The following is a 27,522-nucleotide window of genomic DNA, read 5'->3' as shown; positions in this document are numbered from 1 at the left end:
CCGGTGGCAGCTTATAGTTCAAAATTTTAGTCCATTATTGTGACGGGAAACATGGCTGCATGCAGGCAAACATGGTGATGGAGAGGTAGCTGAGAGTTCTACGTCTGGATTGGCAAGCAGCCAGAAGAAGATGACACTGAGCCTGGCTTGAGCTTCTGAAACTTCAATGTCCACCCCCACCCAGTGACCGCCCCCAGACACTTTAATACTCTACTATGTAGTACCAAAGAAAATCGGACAGTAACCACATCAGCATAAATTCAAGAAGCTAGAAAGCAAACCGAGAAGGGTAGCTTCCATGCCATCCTGGTAACTTCAGATCCTGACCTGGGACTAGAAGCAGTCCCCACTGACAATGCAGATTTCCCCAGGGCTCAGGAGTTGCCTGTGATTTCAGGAACCTCTGGAAATGGGCACTGAAGTGGGGCTGAGGCCAGAGGCTTGGCTGAACGGCTGTTAGGAAAAATCTGGCCTTCTGAGCTTTCCTATTACAGGGGAGGTAGTATGGTATCCAGGGTCTGCATGTCTCAACGGACTGAACAAGACACAGAAAAGCAGTAGCAGAAGTATAGATGTATTAAAGATGAAAGTGAACACAAAACGGTACACTCTACCCTGGCTCAAAAGCCACCACCACCATCCAGTGTGCCCAGGTTATATTAATTATAGTGAAAAAGGGAAGGGTTCCCTGAAGGGATGGATCTTTGACTTATATGACTGGCATCTTGACTTATATGACTGGCATCTCTCTAAGTTATATGGCATTATGTTTACTGTGCATGGACCATCGCATGATCCTCTGTTATAACCATGTGTGTGAGATGTAATCCATATGCATTAGTCCTTTAATAGAAGGGTTTATACAATCAAAGGAAGGTCCTTTTTGATTGCTAGGTCCTGGAGATAACCTTCCTGTGACTCACAGTTTGACCCTACCTTTGGGCCTCCTTCCCACCTTCTATACAGCATGGAGTCTATACTCTTTTACCAGTAGAAAAGACTGGAGATCCACTCTATTAAGTGCTTAAGTAAGTACATGGCATGTGGGAGACCAGCAGGCACCCTATGCAGAAGTCAGGCCGTGAAGAGTTCACACATTGACTGCTAAGACCTATCCTCGGCTTGCTCCCAAATGCCCATAGCCACCACCCCAACTCCCTTGCAGAGGTAGAGGGTTGAGTGCTGAAAAATTCCAGCTCTGGAATCACTTGGTTATTTCTCCCAGCAACCAGCCCTCATACTGAGACCGTCCACAAAAGAAGGCAGAGACAAGATATATACCTCTTACATCATAGACATTTACCCACCTATGTGTGATCTTGACCTTGAGCCGATTTCTCTAGGAGCTGAAGAAAGCCAGTGAGAACCTGAGCTGTGAAACGACAGGCTGTGGTGGTACTCACCTGAGTATCACATACCCTGAAGTGGGAACAATAGAGAGATTAGCATGGGCCCTGAGAAAGGATGGCACACAAATCAGTGAAGTGGTCCAGAGTTTTAGACAAAAGGACTAGGGTTCAAGATCAGCCTTGGTTATACAGCCATACCTCTGTGAGCCAGTATGAAATAGAATGAACGGAGGTTGGGCCCAAAAGGACCTGGGAGTGAACATTAACCTCTGACGTGGAGATGGAGCTCTCATGAATAACATGGTGCTCCCCTCCTCCAAACCATCCTGCTAGACCCCTCAAGCACACGTTGGCAGGCCCAGTTCAGAGAGTGGTTAAGGAGCCAGGCAGCCTCCCTGGCTGGTGGCAGGAGCCTGTCAGATTTTACTTTATGTGTCATAGAATCTTTTTTTTCTTACAGAGATATAAAATTTCTAATTTGGCTTTTTTTCTTTACACATTCATTTGGCATACACGCTAAGCACATGCTTTTTAAAAACTAGTTATGGTTCAGTTTTGATTTTCTTCAAAATGATCAGCACCTCACTCTATGAATAATTCATTATGCAAACCAAGACCCCGTTTGAGCTTAGAGAAAGGGAGGAGGCAGGGCAGACATGTGCTTTGTGTGTTGGCACCTGCAAGAATCCTGTCGTTAGACCTGCTTACTTCCAGGGCACGGCCACAGCCAAAAGGCTCTGAATGTCACCCCAGAGTGTTTGGATTGTACAAAACTGCTGCTTCTGTTTACTCAAAAGCATTGGTTTAGTTAGCTTCAAACCCCCTAAAGTTCAAAATTAGGACCTTGTTAATTAAGGACATATGTTCATCTGGGTTTATGTTGCTACAGAAACTAGTTCCTATGTTGCTAAAGAAACAATGTTTCTGAAACCAGGATGCATGTCGAGGTCCCTCTGGGTGAAGGTAAATGCTAGTGGTAACTACTCCCCTCTTCATTGCTCCACTTGAGGCACTGTCTGTGCTTAATGGGGTTGGGGAGTGTTCTGTGGGTGTTTCTGTGTGTGGGGTAGGTGTTTCGCTCTCTCGCTCTGTGTGTGTGTGTGTGTGTGTGTGTGTGTGTGTGTGTGTGTGTGGGCATGCATGGAGAGTAGAAGGCAACATCTAGTGTCTTCCTCTCCAATCTATGAAACAAGATTCTTCACTGAACCTGGAGCTAGCTGATTGGCTAGGCTGGCTGGCCAGCAAGCTCTGGAGATCTTCATGACTCTATCTTCCTAACATTGGGATTACAAGCGTGCTCCAACACACTAGGATTCTATGTAGACGATGGGATCCAAACTCAGGTCCTCAGGCTTACACAGCAGGCAGTTACAGACTGAACCATCTCCACTGCCAAATTCTTGTGTCTAAATTCTTCACAAAGACCCATGACTCAGCACAAAGTGTCTGCTGAGGGGCTGCAAGCTGAGTGGCAAGATGGGAGTGTGAGGTTTTGGAACAAATGTTCAAAGAAAGAATGGTTTCCACTCAGTACTTCAGAGGAACCGCCAAGTTCCATGTGACACCAGAGAAAAGACAGTGCTGTCAAAACAGCTGAGCAGGGGCTATGTTTTGTTCCCAAGATGCTTGAGAGAGGATTGGCAGTTACAGGCCATGTGCTGTAATGGGAGGGGAGGTGATAAAAATGTCTAGACAAGCCAAAAGGCACTCTCATAAATGGAGAATAATCATTGTAAGAAAGAATTGTGTCAGATTTAATCAGCAGGAATTTTTTTCCTTGTCTTGCTGTTACACAAAACAATAGTGCTGCGTATATTTGATGGAACACGGTTGCTTAAAACAGAGAACTAGAATATCCCTAAAAAATTATTCCACCTACCAGCTGACTGTGAGATGAGGAAACAGAATTCAGTGACAGGAGTTCAGAGGAAGCACATGTTCAGATAAGTCAGCCACGACTCAACTCCTCCTCAGACGGTCCGGCTTGCACAGCCAAGGTGTCATTGAGCCCTAGAAAGAGACCTCTCTCTGTTAAGTAGCAAGTCTCACAGGTGGGCCCAGAACCCCAAATCCTCACTCAAGCATGGGACGTTGATTTAATGCCAATGTGAAGCACAATGCCTTTCTTCAACTCCTGGGGGACAATTTGGGCCTCAGGGAAGAAGAAAAGGGGTGAGTGGGGGAGAGCAGGAATAAATGGGGGGGGAGGAGAGAAGGGGTGAAGTGGTTTCTGATGGAACAGTTGTTCATTGAGCTTGTCGCTTTTACTGCCCTTGACCTCTGCTCTGGTGCTCCCCACCCTCACCTGTGTTCCCTTGCGTCCCCACTCCAGCCTCCCTTGCTTCTATCCACCCCTGTCCTCCTTCTGAACCCTGTGGTGGCAGATTTATTGAGGCAGAAGGGAGTGGAGGCATGTAGGAAGAAAAGCACACCACACGTGGAGGACCTTTGAAACCCACTCTAGGAGCTAACTAGAACATTCCACTCCTCAAATGTGCTATGCTCTAGATCAGGCGCTGTCCCCGGCAGCTTTACTGAAACACAGGCAGCCTCATTTGTTCACCTCACGCGGCTGTCTTGGCTGCATGATGCAGCAGCTCAACTGAGTGACTGCAGCGAGCCCAGGTGATGTTCAGTGCCCGGTCCTTCACAGAAGCCTGTTGCCTTCCTGGTTGGCGTGCACTCCTCTCAATCCAGTACTTGCCAGAACCTTCAGTTAGTTCAGGGCTCTGAGAGGTTGCCACAGTGGGTCACTTTATTTCTCCTTGATTTGAAAACTCTTTTCCAACGAAACATCTGATAATTCTTCAGAGTGGACACATGGTGGGGAACTGGCTCCTTAATGGTATCTGGGACACCCTGTTATGAGCAAAGTGATGTCATCCAGAACACACTCATCCAAGCAGATCAAAAAGGGTGTATGAGTTTCTGTGGGCATAAGGTCTGTGGGGAACTGGGATGCTGCAGGAGGGAAACTCAGAGGGAGGTTTCCAACTCATTTTCTCAATATTGACGTATAGATCATGCTAATATAACTTATTGTCCAAACAATCCGTCTGTCAAGCAACAATTACATTTTAAAACATAGATACTAAATACTAAAATCCTCTGGAAATCAAATATACCCGTTTCATATGCCCCGGCCATTCTACCTCTGGGTGTTTACATATGAAAGCATATGTCCACACAGATTTGTAACCAAATGCTCATAGTGGCCTTCCGCATACCAGCCCTACCTTGTCCACAGCAACCTCATTGGAAGCTGAAAACACCACAAATGTGTTTATCCATCAGATGAGGGTTAGACAAATGTCCATGCCATAGAATACTACTCCACAGGAACAAAGGAACAAGCCACCGATGCGCACAGCAAACAGATAAAGTTCACAGGTACTCTAGAGAATAAAAGCCAACCCCAGAAGACCAGAACTACACTTCCATGGGAAATCTGCCACAGGGCAGTCTGTAGTGAAGTCAGATTTGCTTGAGTGGAGGAGGACAGTTCAGCCAGCTATACTGATGTACCTGAAGGTTTCACACTTGAATATCTGGCAGTTCCTTCCAGGAAAGTGCTCACTGGACTCTCCTGCCACTTCTATGTGATCTCTCCTCTCAGACTCAATGCATGTCTTCGCTCATAGCCGAGCCCTGGAACTCAGACTCACTCCTGCCATAGTCACAGATACAAGGGGAAGGAACACAGACCCTGTCGATGAGTCTATATCACATTGTAAGAAGAATCAGAGGGATGAGATGATGCAGGCATGTTTGGGAAATATAACCTAGTATTATATTATGGCACTTAACACAGTACCTGGGACAGAGCAGAACCAAACAAAAGATCCTCACCTGACGTCTCTACCACCAGCACTCTCATGCCATGGCTTCTATGGTCAGGGTTCTCCCTGTTGCCAGTAAATCAGAGACAGCTGATGCCACCTATGCCAAATGATTTTTCATGGGTGAGTGAGAGCCTTAGCTACTTTCAGAAAACAGTGTAATGAAAACCTTGCTGGCCAAAAGAGGTGTTTTTTGTTTGTTTGAGCACAATACACAATGGGTAACTTTACCAGGGAAGATACAAAGAACCAGACAGGACACTAGATCAAGAAAAAACTGAACCCAAATCCAACCTGGTGAAATGAGTTTACTGGGGTTAACTAAAGAACAGGCAGCTCGGAAAGACACACTGTTAAAGGTTCTCAACCTCTAGTCAGCCTTCAATCTCCTGCACACTTGAGCATCCTCAAGACCTGTCAGCTGGGGCAAGAGAAGAGTAATGACTGAAATCCCGGGTGAGCATCTCATGGCCCTCCTTTCCCAAGAGAACATTGGCAGTCTCGATGCCATTACCATAGATTAGTAATTAGCCTTATTGTTCTGCTGGTTTCATTACTACAAATCTGAGCTAAAGCCCTCTTCTAAGGACCAGCTTCATTGTGGGTGGTAGTCATGTCATGCTCCTTTCTCCAACTCTTACGTTCTTTTTTTTCTTCTGTTTTATCTCTTGTGTATGGCATGTGTGGGGGTGAAAAGAACAGAGGAGGATATTGGGTGTCCTTCCCTGTTGCTCTCTGCTTCATTCCTTTGAGATGGGTCTCTCACTAAACCTGGAACTCATCTTTATACACCTAGGCTGGCTAGCCAGCAAGCCCAGGAGTCTTCCCATTTCTATCCTGATAGTGCTGGAGTTCTAGGTGCCTGTGGCCAGGCCCGGCTTCCTCATGGGAACTGGAGATAAATCTCAGGCCCTCATCCTTGCACAGCAAATGCTCTTACCCACTGAGCCATAGCCCCAGCCCTCTTACATTCTTTCTCATCTTTTCCACAGTGTTCCCTGAATCTTGAAGAGGATGATTTTATATGTGTTCCCCCAGCCTGAGCATTTGACTGATTTGCCATAGTAATATTTGCATCCACAGCAACAGACATTTATCCTTAGTAGTTGGAATAATTATGAGTCTCACAGCTTTTGTCTACTATAAAATAGAGTTTTCTTTGACTGTGGCCTACAGCAGCACTAACCTACATGTATAAACACAAATGTTTAGGAGGCAATTTGACAAGTATATACAACCACTTAACCAAAACAGAAAAAAAGCATTACTTTCTCCACTAAGATCTGTGATTTTTCATAGACATAAGTTTTCCCTCTGGGTTAAAGTACCAGATGTGGGTACCTTCCAGTGGACTATGCTTTAAAGCCAAGCAGAATGTAATTGATTGCACCCTTAATAGCCATGCCATTATTGTAACAGTTATGCAACTATTACCCCAGCAAACACTTACACCATCATGCCGATAGTATACCATCCATAGCTGAGCATAGCCACTCTCCCTCAGAGAACTACCTAGCACCTTCTAGCACTATGAACAGTAGGCAAGGTGCATCCAACTCACTCCAAATCTGCTTTCTCTATGCCCTGCATCCAGAATATGAAGTATCTTCACCAACAGGAATTTACTGTCCAGGTCTGGTGTGCACATAACAGTAATGGCTCAGCTGGGGCCTCAAGTGTCCCTGTATCCAGCAATTCGTTAGGTTATATCCCACCCCAAGACTGAGATTTTTATTCAGTAATAATGATCCTCTATATGCATGCCTTTTTTCAACAGGAGTGCCTTCTGCATTTAAATACTCCGTTGCTGTATTTACTATTACAAATTCTCTTCTGAATCTGCAAGACACTCAGGTTCACAATAAAACCTTTTTACAGGTCATGAGCAGGATCTCTGAGGGTCCACTACCACCTGCAACAAGTCAATGTGAATTAGTCAGATAAAGAAAAGCGTTACCAGTGCCCAACACAGCACAAAAACTCTCTCATCACTTGTTCTTTTGTATCATTTGTTCTTCCAGAATAGCAGTGATGAGTACAGTGGCATGGATGGGGGCACTACTTTATGTAACTCTCTAATCCAGTCATTCCCCATTAGCAATCTGGCTTCATTACTGACCATGCCAGGTTGCTGAAAGGGCTTTGGACTGAGCAAATCATCTCATTTTTATAGGCTGCCATTTTGCTTGGACTAGGGACTGTCTGCGCCCTGAGGCAGAGCTCTCCACTGGTGATAAGTGGGGTACATTTCCGCTGCACATCCGCCCTCATTATGTTTTTCTTTCCGCTGAGAAATGTGCACATACACTGGGAAAGAACTTTTCCACACCCAGGACATGCTCAGTCCCTTTCACATGCCTGCTCATTTCCATGTCTACACACTCTTGTCTATAGCCCTGGTGCCTTTAGGGGCTGCCATAAATTAAATAATGCTAAGCTCCACATCCACCAAAGCCCAAAAATTCTGTGCATTAATCAGGCATGAGCAAAACTATAATTCAGTGTTGGGTCTCTGTACATTCTGCATGACCCTCTCCCTCAGGCAATTTGGGCCATCTCACTTGAAGGACAAGTGGAATTATTCCCACCCCTCAGGCTTATTGCCCTCCATTGCAAGGTGTTCAATGGAGAGCCACTCCTTTGGTGAACTGTTGATTGGGCCTCATAGCCTTCTAGAGGTACACAGACAACACATTTAGCATTTTGTCTTTTCTTCTTCCCTGGGAACTCTGCCTCAACACAAATCTTGTTGTGTTTGCATTTGTGTGACCCACACGGGCCCCTCCATCTGTCTCCTGTCCCTTTTCTTCATTGCCTGTAGACTGTTACAGCACTTTACAAACCCACTTTACATGCCTAAGTTGGAACCCCTCCTACCTCATGAAGATTCTATCTCATCACCAAGGCTCCATACCAGTCCCAAGGCCACTACTGAATTTTCTTCTCCCTTAGCTCTCCAGTGACCACAGCCCTGTCTGGCCTGGTGAATTATGAAAACCACTTCTCTAATGCCCAGTTCCCTCACTGTCATTTTTATCTCTTCGGTTCTTCCTTACTACCCAACTCTTCCCAGGGGCCCCAAATTTCTGGATCCCAGAAGGGCCTATTTAGCACAGACCAATTTTGTTTCCTTTATGCCCCCTGTACCCTAAAAATACCCAACAGCTCCATCCCATCCTCCTCCTCACAAAACAAGAAACTAGCTTGGGTCTGCCACTCACATAACTCTGCCTTTGGATATTTCTACTTTGCATGGGCAGTTCCTTCTGTGTAGACACTTCAGTGTCATTGCCCATAGCTGGGGCCACACAGCTATCAATACAGCAAGGAGACTTGTCTTCCCAGGCCACATGGGAAAAGATGGACACTCTGAGATTTACACCCTCATTTGTCCCTGTTTGGACACCAAGCGTCACGTGAGTTTTCCTGTGGATACCTAATGTGTCTATTCACCCCCACATAGGCACCAGAGACCAAAGAGGGATGTCATCGAAGCCCTACCTGGTAAACTAATGATTTTTATTGAGGTTGCTTGCAGGAGCATAAGCAACTCAGAAAAAGCTGTATTACTGAAGAATCTCAACCTCGTGTCTTGTCTGCCTTAGTTTCCTGTGTACCCTAGCACCCCACAAAACTGAATGCAAGCTGGGAACAGTAGTGAGTGGTGACCAGAATCTCAGATGAGAGTCTCATGTCACTGCCCTTCTACTTCCATAGGATCAGCATAGCCACCACCGTAGACCAAGCTGTCACAGCTCTGTTTCTTTGCTGTGACTTCAAGCCAAGGTCTTCTGTAGGTCACCGTAGCAACTCTGCTTTATGATGGCTGGTAGTCATTTCATGCCCAAGAGGAGTTCACCACAACAGCGATGAAAGTGGTATAGTGGCCCTGTTACTGTGAGTAGAGATGCCTATAAATTGAAATTAAAATGAGGGGTGCAGAGCAAAGGCAGCGTCTGCATTGACGCCACACCTCCTCCTCAGTGAGCATGTTGGTGTAGCTAGGTTCCTTCCCACTCACAAGAAGAAAGCGTGGCCTGAACTCAGTAAATCTTGTTCTGTTTTTATTACCTACCCCCACGTTGTCCTTTCTTGTCCCTCGTCTCTTTACTGCTACCTTTCCTCTTCCCAAGTAGCCCGCCTTCTAATTAATGTCCTTTTAAAATTGAGATTCCATAATGAAAGAAAGTACATGACTTGCCTTTCTGCGTCTGACTCGTCTTGCAGGCTACGATGATCCTTTAATTTTCCTGAAAATGATCCGAGTTCATCCTTTAAGGATAAGCATTACCCTATTGCCTGTATGTTCACAATTGTTAGCCCTTTCATCTGCTAGTGACCACCTAGCCCGATTCCATACCTCGTCTATTGTCAATGGTGCTGTGATAAAAATGGGTCTTCAAGAGTCTCTAATATAAGCTGGCTTTGAAGTGGTATAGATGGATCATACAGCAGTCCCACTATTCGTGTTTTGAGGAAACATCCTTGCCGATTTCTGTAGTGATTGGATGAATTCACATTCCTACGAGCAGTATACAAATGTCCCTGTATCAGTCCTCCATCCCTGCACCGCCAGAATGTTTTGTGTTCTCTTGATGATGGCCATTGTAACTAGGGTAAGATGAAATGTAAATTATATAGTATTCTTCCTCCTTTTTATTAGTATTATTATTACACCTTAACATAAGTTTGATTTACATTTTCCCAGTGGCCAAAAAAAATTTTCATCTACTTGTCATTTTTAATTAAATGGGCAACAGTCTCTTCATTTGCCTGTTTATTGGACTTTTTATTCTTGCGATGTTTTCGAGTTCTTTATATAGTCTGCTTCCTTTCCTTGTTTTTGTTAGGTATTTTGTCATGTCAAAGGAAAAGGTAATAGGATTTTTTTCATGTGACAGTATCACATTTGTCTGTTCTTGGTGTTATTTCCTAAGCTACACTGGAGTCCTATTGGGAAATTCTTTGCCTATGCCTATCTCAATGTGTTTCTTGTATATTTTTTTCCAGCAGTTTCACTATTTCAGGTCTTATATTTAGGTCTTTGGTCTGCTTTGAATTGATTTTTGTGCAGGGTGAGGGACTGTTTCAGTCTTCCACATCCCACTCACCCAGCGCCATGAAGAAACTGTCTTTTCTTCAGCCTCAGTTTTGGCACCCTTGTCAAATATCAGGTTGATAAGTCCTTTACTTCATAACCGTCATATCCATCCCTCAGAGCACGCTCTTCTCTGAACTCATGTCCCTCTTTGTGACCTCACTGAAGACCAAAGGCAAAATTTGGGCTTCACCAATTGAAATAGATCCACTGACTGGGAGCTCCAAAGAAAACAAGACCATAAATCCACAGTAGAAAGCAACTATGTGAATATCAACTCTTTCGGCCAAGTCTCCCCGGCGTGTGATGTCCTCAGGAAGCAGGTCCATCAGGAACCCGCCCTCTTGTCGGGGACTGCCTCCCTCTCTGCAGCTTTCCCTCTCACAGTTTCTTGCCCTCAGCTGCCTGGCTGCCCCACATTCAGTCTGAGCTGGACACAGCCAACCAGGAATCATAAGCATGGCTTTTGAGGTCATGCTTTACAAATGCAAATTAATCTTACCAAGGGCAGACGGTCTTCCACTCCATTTGTTCTTGGCGTGCTTTAGATTAAAAAAGGGTGCAGAGAGCAGGAGAGCCAGCCAGAGGGCATGGCACCCAGAGAAAGCCATATCCAAAGGAGCCAAGCAGGGTGGGACAGGAATGGGCTGTAGGGCACTTGCGTGTTTCTGTCAGGTTTTTCTGAGTGTCACTGCTATGTGGCTCCCCAACCCTGTCTTCTCTTGGCCACAGCTGCAGAGCACAAAGTTATCTTTCCCATCAGGACCAGAAACTAGTTCTGAAGTCCTGAGGGCAGAACCACCTGGAGTTTGCCGGACACCTAACTCAACCCATTAAAAACCAAGGCATTTAGTACATAGGTCTCCAGGTGCCATTGATACTGTTGGTGACCATACCTGGAACCATTTTCATGACAAAGCATGAACCTCCATCATGGTGTTTATTATACTCCTCCTTGTTATTTACAGCAGGTACTTAGACCAACACTGACCAGTAGAAACACAATACAAACCACAAATATTATTTGAAGTCATACATGAGAAGGAAGATTACTTTTTAGTGATGTATTTTAATGACTATGTACCAGTATGCCCAACATGTTGGTATCTCAGTGTGTCATTAATACAAAATGTGAGGGAATATGCTTTTATTTTTCTTACTTTAGCTCTTCAAAATTGAGGAGATTATAACTCATAGCATATAACTACATTGTGCATGATTAGTCCCGTGTTGCTAGTGGCTCTCATACTGAATAGCAGCCAGACTTCCCGAATTATTCTGGTACCATCTCTCATTGTGCTCTCCTCACTGTGTGTGGTGTTCTTGTCTCTCCAATTCATCACAGGCATGGTGATTTATTACTACTTCCACCAGAAAGTGACCTCTGAGTCCACCTTGAATTTTTCAGGTACCAAAATCTACAGATTTGTAGTCCATAGAGAGATATGTGAAAGGTAGGAGATTCTATGATCATATGGCAGATGGTTAAGATTTTTGTCTCACAATTTTATGAAGATTGAGATGACTAATGAAAATGTTTAGTACAGGGCTAGGCACAGTAGGTGCTCCATAAATGGAAACGTAGCACTAATGATGGCATCCGTGTTGGTCAGCATAAGGGTCTGGGAAGGAATAGTTGATAAGGAACCTACACAAGATATGGTTATTGATGGTGTATTATAAATGATAACAACTCACACGGGCACTCCGAGCCACCAAGATCCCAGATGCTTCCAAGAGCTGGCTGAACCTAGAGAGAGAGAGAGAGCGCATCTCCTCTCCTCTCTTTATCCTACCCCTCTATGTACCTTGACCACACCCAAAAGGGTGTGGTCAGGGGTACAGGTATCCAGGGTCTCTCCCTACAAATAGTAAAAGGGGGAGAAAATGAAGCGAAGATTTAATTCCCATGAATGCACAGCAAAGAAAGCTGAGTTTTAGAATTCAGTTGTGGAATCCAGCTCACGCCCAAAAGAGAAATTAGACCTTGGGGTGTGGATGTCCTGCCTGGAAGTGGGAAATGGCATGCCATCACAAGGAAACACAGCTGTGTTGACAGAACAGCTTTGTTCCTGACAAGCTGTAGCAGGCGGTGAAACCTCAGCAGGTGTGGCAGGCAGAGCCAGACAGCCTTGCAGCCAGCCTGAAAGAACCCTGTGGGAATGTGAAGCAACACTCTAGAGAAGCCTGGGAGGCTCTGGTGCTGGCCAAAACGAAATGAAGCAGCCTCTCTCCCCCGAGGCCAACCTCCCCTCCACCTGTTCCCTCCTCAAGGACTTTGCCATGAACCTGCCAGCTGCCAACCTTCTCCCCTCTCTTCAGCAAGCATTTTGGTGAGGACAGGGAGGGGTGTTGAGATGAGGCACTACCACATTACTGGCCCAATTCATGAGGATATTATGGCAAACGTCCCCATGTTGGCCTTAGGGAAGGTATTCTCCGGCATGGCAAAGCCAATGCTTTGTGTCTTTTCCCGTTCCTTCTGTGTTTGGAGAATTGAAGCTGGGGACAGGCAGGTACCAGTGTCTAGGGACAGGTCTAGGACTTCAAGAAGTCTTTGGGAGTCATGGAGGGGCCTACTGGACCATATCCCAGGATGTGATTGTAGTCTCTAAGGGAACTTACATATTGACCTGTTAAACCAGGTCCTTGAGTCAGCAGTAGCGGAGAGACATAGCCCAGCACTGCCACCAATAGCCTGCAGACACTCCGCTCAGATTTAGGGACCTTCACTTAAGTTAGAACTCTGTGACACAGAAAAGAAATTTCAGGAGGAAGCAACGGGAAGCAGAGTTAATGTGTCTATTGAGGAGAAACAGAGATACATAGGGAAAAGTGAGACACAAGCATAGGTGTGGGCTTCTCAAGACAGTCACACTTCAAATGTTCTTTCAATTACTGTATGTGTGATACTGTGGTCCTTTACATTTATTGTGAATATATATATATATATATATATATATATATATATATATATATATTCAATGTCACTGTGTCATGGAGCATGTGTGCAAGCCAGAGAAGAGCCTCCCTCCTTCCACCATGTAAGTCTCGGGAATCAAATTCAGGTCATCGGGTATGGTGGAAGAACCTTTACCAACTGAGCCATCACACAGGCAGATTTGTGGCTTTTTAAGTTACATTATTTAAAGGATGTAATTGACAATGAGATTTAAAGGCAAAGCAAAGTTTTAATAGTAAGTAGAGTTTAAAACTAAAGTAGAAGGGGCTATGGAGATGGCTCAGTAGGTAAACATGAAGGTCTGAGTTCAAAATCTCGAAACCCACATAAAAGCCAGACACACAGTGTAAGCATCTCTAACCTGAGAGTTCTGCCAGGATATGAAGGTAGAGCCAGCAGAACCCCCAGAAGTTGACAGGCCAATGAAACTGGCATACTTACTATTAAAGTAAGGGCCAAACAAGGTAAAGGGCGAAGACCCACACTCAAGGTTGCCCTCTGACCTCCACTGCACACTGTAGCATGCATTCATATACACAGATACACAACACACGTGTGCACACAAATAACGTAAAATATACGAGCCAGTTTACTGTAAACATTCTTATTGTAAATGATACTGTAAGACAATTTTATAAGGTGTGTTATCTAGATTTGCAGATGAGAAAGGAGTACATATAAACTCAAAGCCATGAAACAGGGGGCTGTAAGTAAGCATGTTACTGTTTTTAATATTGTTGGAGGTATCTTTAGGACAGTATCTTAGGTAGGGTTTCTATTGCTATGATAAAACACTATGACCAAAAGCAACTTGAGGAAAGGGTATATTTATTTTAGCTGTGGTTCCCCATCACAGCCCATCATTGAGGAAGTGAGAATAGGAATCCAAACAGACCAAGAACCTGGAGGCAAGAGCTGAAGCTATAGGCACGGAGAAATACTGATTACTTACTTGGTCCCCATGGACCCCTTGGCCTATTTTCTTACAGAACCCAGGACCACCTGCCCTGGGCTATCACCACCCACAGTGAGCCAGGCCCTCCCACATCAATCAAGAAAATGTACCACAGGACAATCTGGTGGGGGCATTCTCTCCCCCCACATGACTAGAGTGTGTCAAATTGACGTGGGAATACCAAGCACAGAAAGCACACACTAGCTCCAAGGGTAATGCTGATGTTGCCAGTTGTGTTGAAGTTTCTTGGCTCTCAGCCAGCATGGAACACATACCAGATCCTAGGACAAGGAGCTTCCCTCTTCCTGCCTCATTTTGGACACATCCCATAGACCTGTCCCTTGCTTCTTTGGGGGAGGCCCTTCATGGAGTTACCTTGTTAGCTTTCCATACACAGCCACCCCCAACAAAAATGACTATCTGAAAGCTTAGGTCCTGAGCCAAGAAGGGAGCTTTCATCTCTGTAGTGAGATTGCTAGATTCTTTGTTTCCTAAGACACAAGACAGTACCTGGAAGGCCAATGACGTGGTACTCAATGCCTCTTTCATAGTAATGGGGACGGTTGACTATCTTGTGGGACATCTGTGTGGGGCCCTGTTATGATAAATCTGCCAAAGCCCCCCGAGTTCTGCCCGCCACGTAGATGAACAAAATAATACACATACTTCTATTAGGTACAAATGCTGCTTGGCCAATGACTAGGATTTCTCATCCATTAGCTCAGTCTTAACTATCATAAATCTATATATGTTATAAGACTTATCTTATCGGACGCCTTATTGGCGTCCCTCCTTGCCGGTGGATCACATTGTGCCATTGGAGGAGGCGAACAGGAAAAAGGGGCCCTTCCTGTTTCTCCTTCACTTAAATATGAGTCTCCTTGCTATGTCACTTCCTGCCTGGATCACCACTTCTCTACTACATTTCCCGGAATCCTCTTTGACTCCTAGACCCGTCTAACTTGCTGCCTCGTTGGCCAAACAGTACTTTATTCAACAATCAATAAGATAAACATACACAGAAGTACATTCCCCATCAGGGCCCATGTCTGTCCTTGTAAGTTCACAATTTTACAGTAGAAATATTTTTTTCTTGACACTGACCCTGTGGGTAGGGTGCCATGCTTCATCAGGAGTTACAGTCCAACTAGCTGTCTATGGTCACTGGCGTCAGGGCCCTTGTAGGCATAGTCTGGGTGTGAAAACATTATTTTTGGCCTTTTGTCTCTACATTATCTATACCATGACATATTTGTCACAGTTAATAAAACAATGTGCTCTGTTATTAGTGCTGCTGTCGTCACATTTCCCTTCAATTTCACCCATTCCAGGAGTCCACAACTACAATTAGTCTTCATGATTCTCAGGCTCCTCATGGACATGACATTTTCTTTTACTACTGTGTGGGGGGGGCACTTGTATGGACATCAGAGGACAACTTTATGGAGTTGGTTCTCTCCTTCCACCTTTCTGAGGATTCCAGGAGCAGAGTTCAGGTTGCCAGGCTGTGTGGCACTTTTACCCACTGAACCATCCCATTGGCCCAACCCTGGCAGTTCTGAGGAATATGGGCCAGACATTGGTAAACTGTTCCTGACTTGGAGCTTTCCTGTTTTTTTGTTTGCTTTGTAATTACACTGGGATTATAGGCATCAGGGGACAATCTAAAATTGATATGCCATTCCCATATCAATGTGTAAACTGTCGTCATGACTGTAACATGCAGTGTTGACTTTGGTCTCCTGGCTAAAGCCCTCAAGCTCTGCTCTCTAAGACATGGAACATTTTCTCTAAAGTCTTGCTTGTGTTGGGGATGGGGGGTTGAAACAGATTTCACTGTGTAGCCCTGGTTGTCCGAGAACTCAAATCCACCAGACATGCCTGGCTGTCTTGCTTCATTTTTGACTGACTTGAAAATTTATACCTTCCTCATGGTGAAAACATTTAACATTTTTTTATTTATGAGATAATTTCCCTATGCAACCTACCTGGGCCTCCCAAGTGCTGGGATTAAAGGTGTGCCCCAGCACACCCAGAATTTTAACCCTTTCTTTTGGTGATTTTGAAATGTGTCATTCACTATAGCCACATGTTGCCCAGTAGGACCTTAGGGCTTTTGCTGTTCCACTGGAACTCTGACAGCTCCCCCCTCCTTCCCACTGACTCCATCCACTCTGGCCTCTCCAGCATCTCAGGACCCCCCATTAGGTGGGCTCTCCTCTAATGTCAACAAGATGTCCCCTGAATAGCGATGGTCCTGTCATCTTATTAACACCTGCCTTGACCTTCTCTCATCCATTCATTCCATCTTTATGTCTGGGGAGTCTCCCAGGGACCCCTTCGCTTGCTGGTAAATGCTCCCTGGGCTTTTACTCACTTCTAGACCAGAGCCCTGTGGGAGGCCACACCTTCAGTCTGCAGGGACCAGTTTCTTCCAGCTTTGTTCTGTCCCATGTGATAGCTTTGTGACAGTCCTACTATGTTCCCTTCTTTGAGGGTAGAGAGAAAACCTGCATCTATCACAGAAATCATGGTGCTATAGAAAGAGGCAGACAGTATATGGGACTGCCCCAGGCCCTGTGCATGTATGTGACAGTTGTGTAACTTGAGCCCCTAGCAGTGGATCAGGGCCTGTCCCTGGCGCTTGAGCTGGCTTTGGGGAACCTAGTTCCCAAGCTGCGTTGCCATGCCCAGCCTTGATGCAGGGGGAAGAGCTTGGTCCTCCTCTACTTGCCATGCTTTGTCGATGTCCATGGGGCGGGGGTGGAGGGGAGGAGGAAAAGGAAGGAGGGAAAACTGCAGTTGGGATAAATAAATTTCATTTAAGAAGAAAGGAGAGGGAGGGGGAGAGAGAGAGATGCAGGCAGAAGGAAGACATTTAAAAGCCTGTTTCTACACACACACACACACACACACACACACACACACAGTGTTGAAACCCAGGATGATCACTTAATACCACGTGGGAGTGATATTTCACTCACTACTGTTCCTAGCAAAGCAAGCCATTCTCAAATGTAGGACTGAAAACTGTAATTATCCCGCATTCCATTCATTAAACTGGAGTTTGAAACGAGGGTCATTTGTCTCTGCCAAAGCTGTATCTGGGTGGTTTGGCTAAGGCTATGACTACTTCTTCCCTGCTGAGCAGCATGTGGCCTTCACTAGCACTGAAGGCCAGGGCTCTGCTTCAGTTCCCTTCCACGTGACCCTTTCTCTGGGCTGCTCAGGTTTCCAGAGAGCATGCTCACTGGCTTTAAGAGTAAGTACACCAAGAACACATGAAAAAGACCACACCCTTCATGCCTAGCCTCAGAAGTCATAGTCAAGAACAAAGACTGCCGCTCAACGGGCATGCCAAAGTCACTTTGAAGTAGCTCAGGTGTTAAGCTAGACAGGAGGACTATTAACACTGAACCTGACACCACCCAAAACAGGCGGTTTAGACAGAGCACAGATGGGAAGTAGACCAAGCCTTGGCTGTTTCCATTAAGAGATGAGCTCAGATTATAAGCGTGCTCACGCACGCACGCACGCACGCACGCATGCACAGTAGAAAATGTTTGGGTTAAATCAGAATAACTAAGGCAGATAACCAAAGCCTGAAAATAAAAGGCTGAGGAGTTGGCCTATGTGTTGCTGCATTTAGAGCATAGGGTTCTAAATTATGGTCATGGATAACAATAGTTGTATTCTCAGTAGTAATAATGTTGTCTTTATCCTACATTCCTGTGTTCATGCAGGACATTTTCGTGAATCAAAAGTCCCTCAGTCTTAAGGATCGTTTTCTTGAGCATCTAGGATCAAAACCTGGTCTGTTTTCCTGAACTGCTGTGTGGCACCTTTTGGACCTTAGACAAATGGTTTAACCATACGATAGCTTGGAGAGGATAGGGAAAACATGACCTACAAATTTATCATGCTTGTCTGTTTCTTGTTCCAAGGGCTATGTTCTATGTGTGTGAGGTCAGGAGGAACAGGGAGAAACAAGAGGGCATGAACATGTGGTGGGAGCACACACGTGTGCATGCATGCTTACATGTACATGCTCATGTCTGGCTAAAAAGCTGTTATCTGTCTGCCTCCCAGAGCTGCAGCGCAAGATAAACTCACATGGACCAAAGGCCACAGGTGTGCCAGGGTGCACAGACCCAACTCATGTGGTTTTCTTGCTTGCCTGTGTGTTCCAGAGACTGTGCTCTGGGAATCATGGCTCTCATCAGTCCGGCTGTTGAACCGGTGATCTCTGGACATTTCTGGAACCCACCAGGTGATGGCCCCAGTTAGCTCAGAGTACTGAGCAGAGCATCTGCCCTTCAGCCCTGAGAGTGGATGCCCAACTTGATGGGTGAGAGCATGTGGAGTGTGACTGCCTGGAGAAGGGAAAGCACCAAAGATTTGTGTTACAGGCTCCTTAGTCAAGGTCAAGAGGCCTGTGTTGCCTCCTCTTAGCAGTGACCCGGTCCCCCTGAACTCCATGATGCATACTTAATTCTAAGTTAAAGCCACACTCCAAAGAGGTAGAGTTTACACATGGTTTTTTAAAATAAAAGGAGTCATTGGAATTCAAAGAGCAGAGTACACTGGAGTCCGGGAAACACATTGAGTGTAAAACGATCCCAAAGAATTGGGAACATCAGTGGGATTAGCCAGGCAGTGTGTTGGCCTGAGTTGCTTCTCTGTCTAACACTGTGTGGCTGTGGTTAACTGGCAGTCATTTTATTTTGGAGGTCTTTGTCTTCTCATCTGTCAGACACAATGGTCCAGACATCCCTTTCTGATTACAAGAAAATTGTGGATTTACCAAGTTCATTTCTAGGCAAGGCTGTAGCTCGTTGCCCATGAAGAAAACAGCTGGAGCCTGACCTGCTGTTCTAGAGGCACCAGCAACACAACAAAAGTGTGCATCAAATGCAAAAACTGCATCCCCAAATGTCCTAGTATACTTTGTGCTGCCCCAAGTGGGAACTTACAGTTTCCTCAGCATCCTAAAATCTGGAAATGCAAGGTCAAGAGCTGGTATCCTCAAGGATCCTCGTGCTATGCTGTCCTGTGAGAGAATGACAAGAGGCGAGGGAAAGGAGGGCCTTACGTACTGATGAATAAGGAACCCACTCCTTCAAAAGTGACCATTACATTCCTGTAGGCTGTATCCTCGAGTTTCAAATGCTTTGTCTTAGGGCCAGGTCCCCAAGACTGTGGCTTTATGAGTTAATGACGCGTAACCTTTGGCAGACCCTTTAAACCATTATACTATGTTCTAGTCTTAAAAATAAAAATGTCCACCAGCTCTGGTAGCACAGAGTCATCGATTCCAACACTCAGGAGGATTACAAGTTCAAGGCTAGTATGGACTACATAATGAGATCCTGTCTCAAAGGAATAAAGAAATAAAATAAAAATGCCTGTGAAGAGGCTTAACACTGTAAAAAATACTTCACTTTGGTTGTTCCTGAATCTTAGACTTAACGGAGCTCTGTTAGGCGGCACTCATTAGGCTCTCCTTTGTGGTGGCAATCTAAGTGGTATAGCCCAGGGCAGGGCCATCCTGCAGATCCCTTCACTATCACAGTGAGTGCCTGACTGAGGCTAGAGCACTCCACACTCTTAATACAAGACTAACACTGTCACCAAGAGAAATATAGAAGCCATGAGACCTTCTCTGCCCTGACATGGAAAGGCAGAGTGGTCACAAATGCCTATCTAGGCTCAAATGAAAAGGAAGTAGTTGTCATTTTTAAGTGGAAAAGGACTTAGCCACATCAGGCATCTGGTATGTCTAAGTTGCCATCTTGCTCAGTGATGGAATATAGCTCTGACACCCATGATTGCCTGAGATAGGATTTAAAAGCCAGTTGACAGAATGCTCTGTTTTATCAACTGGATGTTTAAGAATAATCCACTTACGAAGATACTTAAAATGATGATGAAATTAAATGTGGTTCTGCTTGTAAGAACTATCAATATAACAAGTGTGTACAAACTTTTAAACATACAATTTTCACCTAAGAGAGGAATACTCAACCTAGAAAATGAATTCTCAGAGATGGTAATTATTCATGCCCTTTGACCCTGCAGAACATGGGGGTGGAGGAGGGCCAAGCAGAGGGAAATTAAGGGTGAGGAGTATAGCTCAGTGGTAAAGTTTGCTTAGCACACCTAAGACTCTGGGGCATCCATCTTCAGCACTGACAAACGATGAAAAGATTATGTTAAGTGACAATGGTTGAAAATGTGATTAGAGCCAGGTTTTGCCAGCTCACCATTGCTCAGCTGGGTGGCCACCAACAAGGTCCACTGGCTTCCTTCTATCAGTGGTAGCATGGAGCTAATAAGAGCACCCCTCTCCAGATGCTGTGAGGACAGCTGTGCCTGCACAGGATTGCCCTTCCAGCAGCTTCCTTGCCTGTGCCAGATGCAAATGCCAGTACCCAATAGGAACCAAACACACAGAAGGAGGATGCCCTCTCCATCCTTTGAGATGACACATGCATGGGAATTCTAGGGAGGAGGAGGCCTTCCTGTGACATCTGGGCACCCATCAGTCTGTGGGCTCCCACTGTCCCCCATCCCCCCATACTTATCCTCACTTTGACACATTTTTAAATTTGGCTCTACATTTTAAGCATGTCAAGCTAGATTTTAGTTTTAGTGACTCTTACATATTTGGAATTGGTCTCCAGGGTCTATTATGCAAATCCATGCAAATGATATGCAAAGAGGCAGTCACTCCAGATTGTGGGGAGGGGAGTGTGTAGACCAGTACAAAGGGCCTTGAATGAAAATTTGCATGTGTTAGAGGAGCCCCTGGTTGAAGGCCCTGCACATTCATTGTGACAGTACACATCACATTCTTCACTTGCTAACCTTTTGTGCTAAGGAAAAAGGGTGTAAGCTCTTGTCTCATTTCCATATTCAAGGTGACAGTGAGGTTGAAGGAGTTGGACAGTTCAACCCTTGTAGCTATTTTATGATACAAATGAAAATTTTTATTTTTGAAATAATGGCTGTGATCCAGGCTGTCTCCTTGTTGTGTGACTTTTCCTGGGGAGACATGAACAAACATCTAGTCACCCCATTCAGGACACAATAGCAAACCAGAGAAATGATTCCACCCAAACCTAACTTGGTGAACTGATGGGTAGTGTTTCGGGTGATTCAAAGGCCCCACACCTCGGCTGAAATGACAGTTATGGCAAGCTGCACCCCCAGATTCTAACAGTCTCCCATCCCTTGACAAACATCTGTTACCTGCATAAACCTGGGGAAGTGTCCCATGAGCTCTCAGTCTTTTTTAATCCGAGGGCATGTTTCAAGTCAGAGCAAACGGCTACACCATACTCCCCAGCCAGCCACGTGCCGTTAAACAACTTGATCACCTCTCTATACAGTGAAGAGGTTGGTTTAGATGAACTTGAGGGTTCCTCACTATGTTAGCCAAAGCTCAAAGCCCCATGGCATCCAGGAATAAATTAAATACATGATGGAGAATACAGGCTGCTTACGGAAGAAGAAAGTCTGGAGAGTCTGGTACCTGAAGAGCAGCAAGGACAGTCAATAGATGCTACAGGAACTCCAGCCAAGGGGTATGGCTGGGGTGATCAGAGCCTCTGTAGGCTTCTAGTGGAGAGATGAAGGAAATTTCTTTTCCTAACCATTTAAATCCTGGAGAAGCATAAGTCTTGGTTCTGGATGTCTGTTTATATTCTCCGGGAGACCAGGTAGCCCTTCCTTCCCACTGTGTGGTTGTCCCTGGGTTTGTCCCTGGTGTCTCTCCCCAAACTCTGTGCTGTTGACTCTGAAGCTAAAACAATAAAATCTCTTCAGCTCTAGGGCTCTGACTACCAGATACATTCTGTTCCACCTTAGCAGTTCTCAGGGGACTGCTAAAGTTAACTCTTGCTGCTGCAGCAGCCACCAAATGGACATAGTTAGGACTTGCCATCCCCTGGGTTGAAGACCTCAATAACTCAGCCTTGTGATACCCAAGAAGCAGCCCTCATCCAGTAGGGGTGAGAGTCTGGGGGAGTCTCTTTAAGGCACATGATGTGAGGTGCTCCCAGTAAGACTGGGGTGCTTCTCCATCAGCTTACAGCTTCCCCTGGGACACTAATCTCAGCTCCCTTGGCTGGCCCTCACATCTCCCAATGTAAACCACTTACCCACATGCCCTTTGTCTCCATTGCCCCCCTTTGGAAAGGGTTCTGATACAAAATGCTTGTACTCAGCTGCTGTAACAAAATAACATTCTCTCAATGGCTTACACCACACTTATTTCCTCAACGCTTCAAGATCAAAGGGGGGGTCCCTATCCTTGCATCACTGACAGCCTCCCTCTTACTGCTGTGCCCTCACAACAAGAGGATCCTCTGTGCCCCATCTCTTCTTAGGGTACCAGTCAAATTGGGTTAAGGTTTGTCCCATTGGCCTCTGCTCATTTCAATCTCCCTTTTGAATACCTTTCTCCAAATAGTCTCACATTCTGAGATTCTGGCATTTGGCAGGGGGGAAGCCTAGTTCAGCTCTTAACAGTCATCAGACCAACTTGTAACAGTGTTTCTCACACAAAGGTTGCCACCGCCAGTGGCCACCCCCGTGGTGCCAAACTGCAAGGGGTGGGTTTGTGGGGCTGGAATAATAACCCTGAACACATCAGAGCAAAGTGGCAGATTGCATCTGCTGTGGGTACAGTCAATGAGTCTCTGCCTCCTTCTCCATCACTGGTGGCAGCTAACTAGGAAACACATATGCTTTAGAGACAGCCCTGGTTCTACATGCTTCTGAGACTATGTGACTTCACACATGTCCCCTTGCCTCCCTGGGCTTTCATTTCCTGCCCTGTCAAGCAGTTGCTAGGTTGAAAGTTAGAGTGATTGCAGGGTGACTGCAATGAGCAGGATGCACTACACGTGTGTGGGCTGACTTGTGAATGAACGTGGAGAAAACTCGCTTGCTTAAGGTGGCCGTTGGTCCTCGAGACAGTAGGCACTGTTGCCTCTGATAAAGACAAGGTCCCAACCTCCCCAGTACTGGCTCAGCTGTGACTGTTAGGTCCAAGTTATTCCAAAAACTACCACACACTGAATGGTGCTCCAGACACACTGGAGTTCCTCTCTCCCTGCTACCTTAATGCTAGGCCAGAGTCTCTCCATCTCCACCAAACTCCCATGAACCCCAAGCCTCCCACTGCTGGCAGCCTTGCTACCCATCCCAGAATTCATGTGGGACTCCTGCCCATGACACCAGTGTGACTGACCACTTGGCCTACTAGAGCATGGTGGCGTGCAGAAAGACTCTAAGAGAGTTGTCAGATCTCTCCCTGCTTTCTGGGGTCTACATAGGGTTGAAAAGAAGCCCAAGAATGACAAAGGATTGCATATAAACATGGAGGTATTGAGAAATCAGAATCGGGCCCTATCAAAGTGTCCCACCGCCCAGCAGCAACAGAGACCAGCTCTCCCTAACCCATGTGCTGCAACAGCCCATGATCTTAGGGTTCCCATATGTCCTGTTGACATGTAGGGTTACTGGCACGTGGTGCTGTGATTATAAAATCATTTATATTTAGGAATGCTTTGAAACTCAGTTTTATGGTTTTGCATTTTCTCAATAAAGTCATAAGGCATACCTTATTATGCAGCCCTCGTTTTATTGTTCAGAAGGGGATCCTCCTACTCAGAATGACCAAGCAGTACCAGTGAGGACTTCCCTAAGTTCAACTACATAAGGAACCACAGGCAAGCACTTGGTGACAGTGGAGTGCTTGGTGCTCCAGTCGCCAGTGGTCTTTCTGCAACATTTCCTATCCCAGATTCCAACTGTGATGTTCGAGGAGCTGTAACCGATTGCCCTTCTCTGGACATGTGCCCTCTCTTCTGCCAATCACCTTCCTATGACACCAGGGCATCTCTGCCTTACTTGAGGTCATCTGTGGGTCTGGGGAGTGGCCCTGTTTGTACTCTGGGGTGCCAGGAAGGGTAGTGTGGGATAATCGAGTCTGAATGAGCAGGGGTCTGACATTGACACTTCATTCTTGTTCAAGAAAAGGAAGAGAGTTGGTTAGCTCTCCCACCCAAGCCTTTCATAGTTGGCTCTGAGTGGCTCAGGGGTCAGGCTGGCCTTGACTACTCCCCAGTGGCAGATGATGAAGAAGTGACAAGTCTCCCAGGCTTCCCCTCACATTCCAAGACAACAAACTGAGAGGGCTGGTGGCATTCTAGGGAATTGGGAGAAAAGTGGGATTGGCTGATCTGATTGCCTCAGGGTCACCTGGTGCTACTAACTGTCATGATAGGTAGCATCCTTCTCCCTCTGTATAGACTCTCCCCAGCTGCACACACAGTTCTTGTATCTCAGAGTGCCAGGGTGGCCTAAGGAACACTCCAGATGGCCTCCCTGCATCCCCAGAGCTTTCTCCAAGTCCTCGGTGAGGATGGCCTGGTGTGTGCAACACATTCTTTCCTCACCTCTCTCCTTTTTCTCCTCCTCCAGGCTTTCTCCTGACCTTGGCCCTGACCAAAGCACTGGTACTCACTGTCCAGGAACCATCTCCCAGGGAATCTCTGCAGACCCTTCCCTCAGGCAGCCCCCCAGGCACCATGGTGACAGCACCTCACAGCTCTACCAGACCCTTCTCTGTGATGACACGGAACCCCAAACCTGATGGACCCTCCTCACAGGCTGCAGCTACTATGGAAACAACAGTATCTCATCCAGAAGGGTACCCTCCTACAGACACCGTGTCCACTGTTGTGACAGCTGCCATCCCCCATCCTGAAAGCCCTCTGCCCACAGGTTCCCCTCCAGCTGCCATGGCAACCACAGCCTCTCACTCAGAGGGCCGCCCCCCAGGAGATGCTACCCCCACCATCCTGCCAACAAAGCCAGCAGGAGCCACCAGCCGCCCCACAATGTCCCCGCGGTCCACCACTCGTAGGGCCCCCAGGCCCCCAGGCTCTTCCAGGAAGGGGGCTAGTGGTTCATCCCGCCCTCTCCTCCCTGTACCCAGCGGCCACTCAGCAAGGAAGGAAGGCCAGAGGGGACGAAATCAGAGCTCAACACACCTGGGGCAGAAGCGCCCTCTGGGGAAAATCTTCCAGATCTACAAGGGTAACTTTACAGGATCTGTGGAGCCCGACCCCTCTGCTCTTAGCCCCAGGACCCCACTCTGGGGCTACTCCTCTTCACCACAGCCCCAGACAGTGTCTCCAGCCACAGCACTCAGAAGCACCTCGTGGGTGCCCCCCACAACCTCCCTGGTACCTGCAAAGGACAAGCCAGGCCTTATCAGAGCCAACCAGGGGAGTGGCCCCACATTTACCAGCGCAGCAGGGGAGCCGGATGCCACAGCAGCCTCAGGTGCTCCTGCCAGTACACAGCCTGCCCCAGTGCCTTCTCAGAGTCCTCATGGTGACGTGCAGGACAGCCCTAGCCACAGTGACTCTTGGCTTGCTGTCACCCCTGACACTGACAGACCCCTGTCTGCCAGTTCCAGGGTCTTCACGGCTGCCACGGGGCCTACCCAGGCTGCCTTTGATACCAGTGTCTCAGTCCCTTCCCAGGGCATCCCTCAGGGAACATCGGCAACCCCTCAGGCCCCAACCTGGCCCTCTGGAGTCTCAGAAAGCACTGTTTCTCTAGCTGAGGAGAAGGCTGAGGCCTCCCCCACAACCACCGACAGGGGGCCCAGAGCTCTTTCCACAGTGCTGTCCACAGCCACAGGAAACTTCCTCAACCGCCTGGTCCCTGCTGGGACCTGGAAGCCAGGAACAGTGGGCAACATCTCCCATGTGGCTGAAGGGGACAAGCCCCAGCATAGAGCCACCATCTGCTTGAGCAAGATGGATATTGTCTGGGTCATCCTGGCCATCAGTGTCCCCATCTCTTCCTGCTGTAAGTACCCTGCTCTCTTCTATCCTTCCTCATCCCTCAGATTCTCCTGCCCTTGAGTCAGGGAGCCCCACTGAGTGAGCTGCAGAAAGCCCCAGGTTCCCCACAAACAAGACAGCAAGGCCAGAATCATGGCCTGCCCATCCCTGGTTCTGAGTATAGCTCGAATGTCCATGGATCATAAAGCCACAATTTCCAGAGCTGGCCAGCCACACGTGTTATAGAAACACCAAACTAGCTAAGAGACTCGGCTTGCCTAGGATTTGGGTGGCAGGGAGTGGTTGGCAGGGCTGTAGTCCTCAAGGAACCAAACACTATGGATAACAGTTGGCCAGAGTTAACAAGCAACAGCTGGAAAAGTCATCACCATCCTCTCCTGCTTCTCCATCTTGTCTTTTTCTCTCCCCTTTACCTCTCCCTCCTTCCCCTGAGAAAGAAGAGCTAAAGCTCCCGGGGGCTGGGAAGTCCCATCAGCCTTGGCCAAAGCACAGCTCTTAATGCACAGGCTGAACTAAAGCCTCTGAATTCAGTGATCTTAGCTTTTCTCCGTCCCTATACCACCCAGTGTGCTTTACCGGTCATAGTTGTGTGAGCGCCATGTAATTCTCTACTTCATAGCAACCAGCACCTGTGGCAACCTGTCCTCTAAGAATGAGGAGTCAGGGGACATTCAAGAACCCGCCATGGCCTCTCAGAACTATAAGGTCTCCCTTATGGCTTCCCTTGTCATACTCCATTCTCAGAGCATGTTTGCTGGACTTGACCATATCCTACCTCAAATGGGTTCCTCACTCCTGCTGGACCTCCTGTTCTGACCTTTCATGTTCTGCCCAGTGCTCTTGAGAATCTCATATACCTTGTCATTTTTACCCTGTAGTCCCTAAGCCATGTCCACCTCAGTCCCAGAGGCATCAGAATGGCTCTCGGGGAGCAATATTCTTGACCGCATCTGTGACCCTCGGGGTCTCCTTCATAGAAATGTGTTGCCCAAACCTGCTATACCTGCCACTTCTGAATAGTCCATCTCTTTACCCATGCTCCCCAGGAAATGCAGCATTCCACCCATGCCCAGGCATACCAAGGAAGTCAGCAGGGAACACATTAGCCACCATTAACAGAGCCTGTGCTGGCATCAACCCTGTTGGCTAAACAGGCTTCAAATCACCCAATGGGCTAACCGTGGCCTTAAATGAAGCCCCGGGGCTTCCCACAGGAAGGCTGTGAAGCCAGAATGCCACCCTTCCCTCATGTCACAGGTCAGCACTGAAGGCTTAGCCCCTTCACATGGCCAGCTTTCCACTCAATCCACTGCAAATGCCACTTGGCTGACAAATTTCGTGTCAGGGCTGGATGGGACACGTCCGCTCCAGTTCAGGGAACATGTGAAATTGATGGTGCCTCATGCTCCACGAAAGCAGCTCTGTTATCTG

The 27,522-nt window shown here is 46.8% G+C and overlaps 1 protein-coding gene and 1 non-coding gene across 11 annotated transcripts in view; both read left to right on the top strand.

Annotated features, from left to right (window-relative positions):
• Window positions 1-27,522, top strand: part of Tmem108 (transmembrane protein 108) — a 276,755-nt gene that overhangs the window by 238,158 nt on the left and 11,075 nt on the right. For all 10 annotated transcript variants that reach the window (XM_027414342.2, XM_027414341.2, XM_035443900.1 and 7 more), the window contains one exon: window positions 24,695-26,095. In XM_027414342.2, the coding sequence (XP_027270143.1) occupies window positions 24,695-26,095 (1,401 nt within the window). The remainder of the gene's footprint in view (window positions 1-24,694; window positions 26,096-27,522) is intronic.
• LOC113833594 lies at window positions 1,393-1,499 on the top strand. The gene has a single exon (XR_003485163.1). It is a non-coding gene; the product is annotated as a U6 spliceosomal RNA (small nuclear RNA).

The sequence above is a fragment of the Cricetulus griseus genome, chromosome 4 (assembly GCF_003668045.3).
Source record: "Cricetulus griseus strain 17A/GY chromosome 4, alternate assembly CriGri-PICRH-1.0, whole genome shotgun sequence".
Taxonomy (NCBI): Eukaryota; Metazoa; Chordata; class Mammalia; order Rodentia; family Cricetidae; genus Cricetulus; species Cricetulus griseus.
The sequence above is the reverse complement of the archived record's forward strand: the minus strand, read 5'-3'. Positions and strand labels throughout refer to the sequence as shown.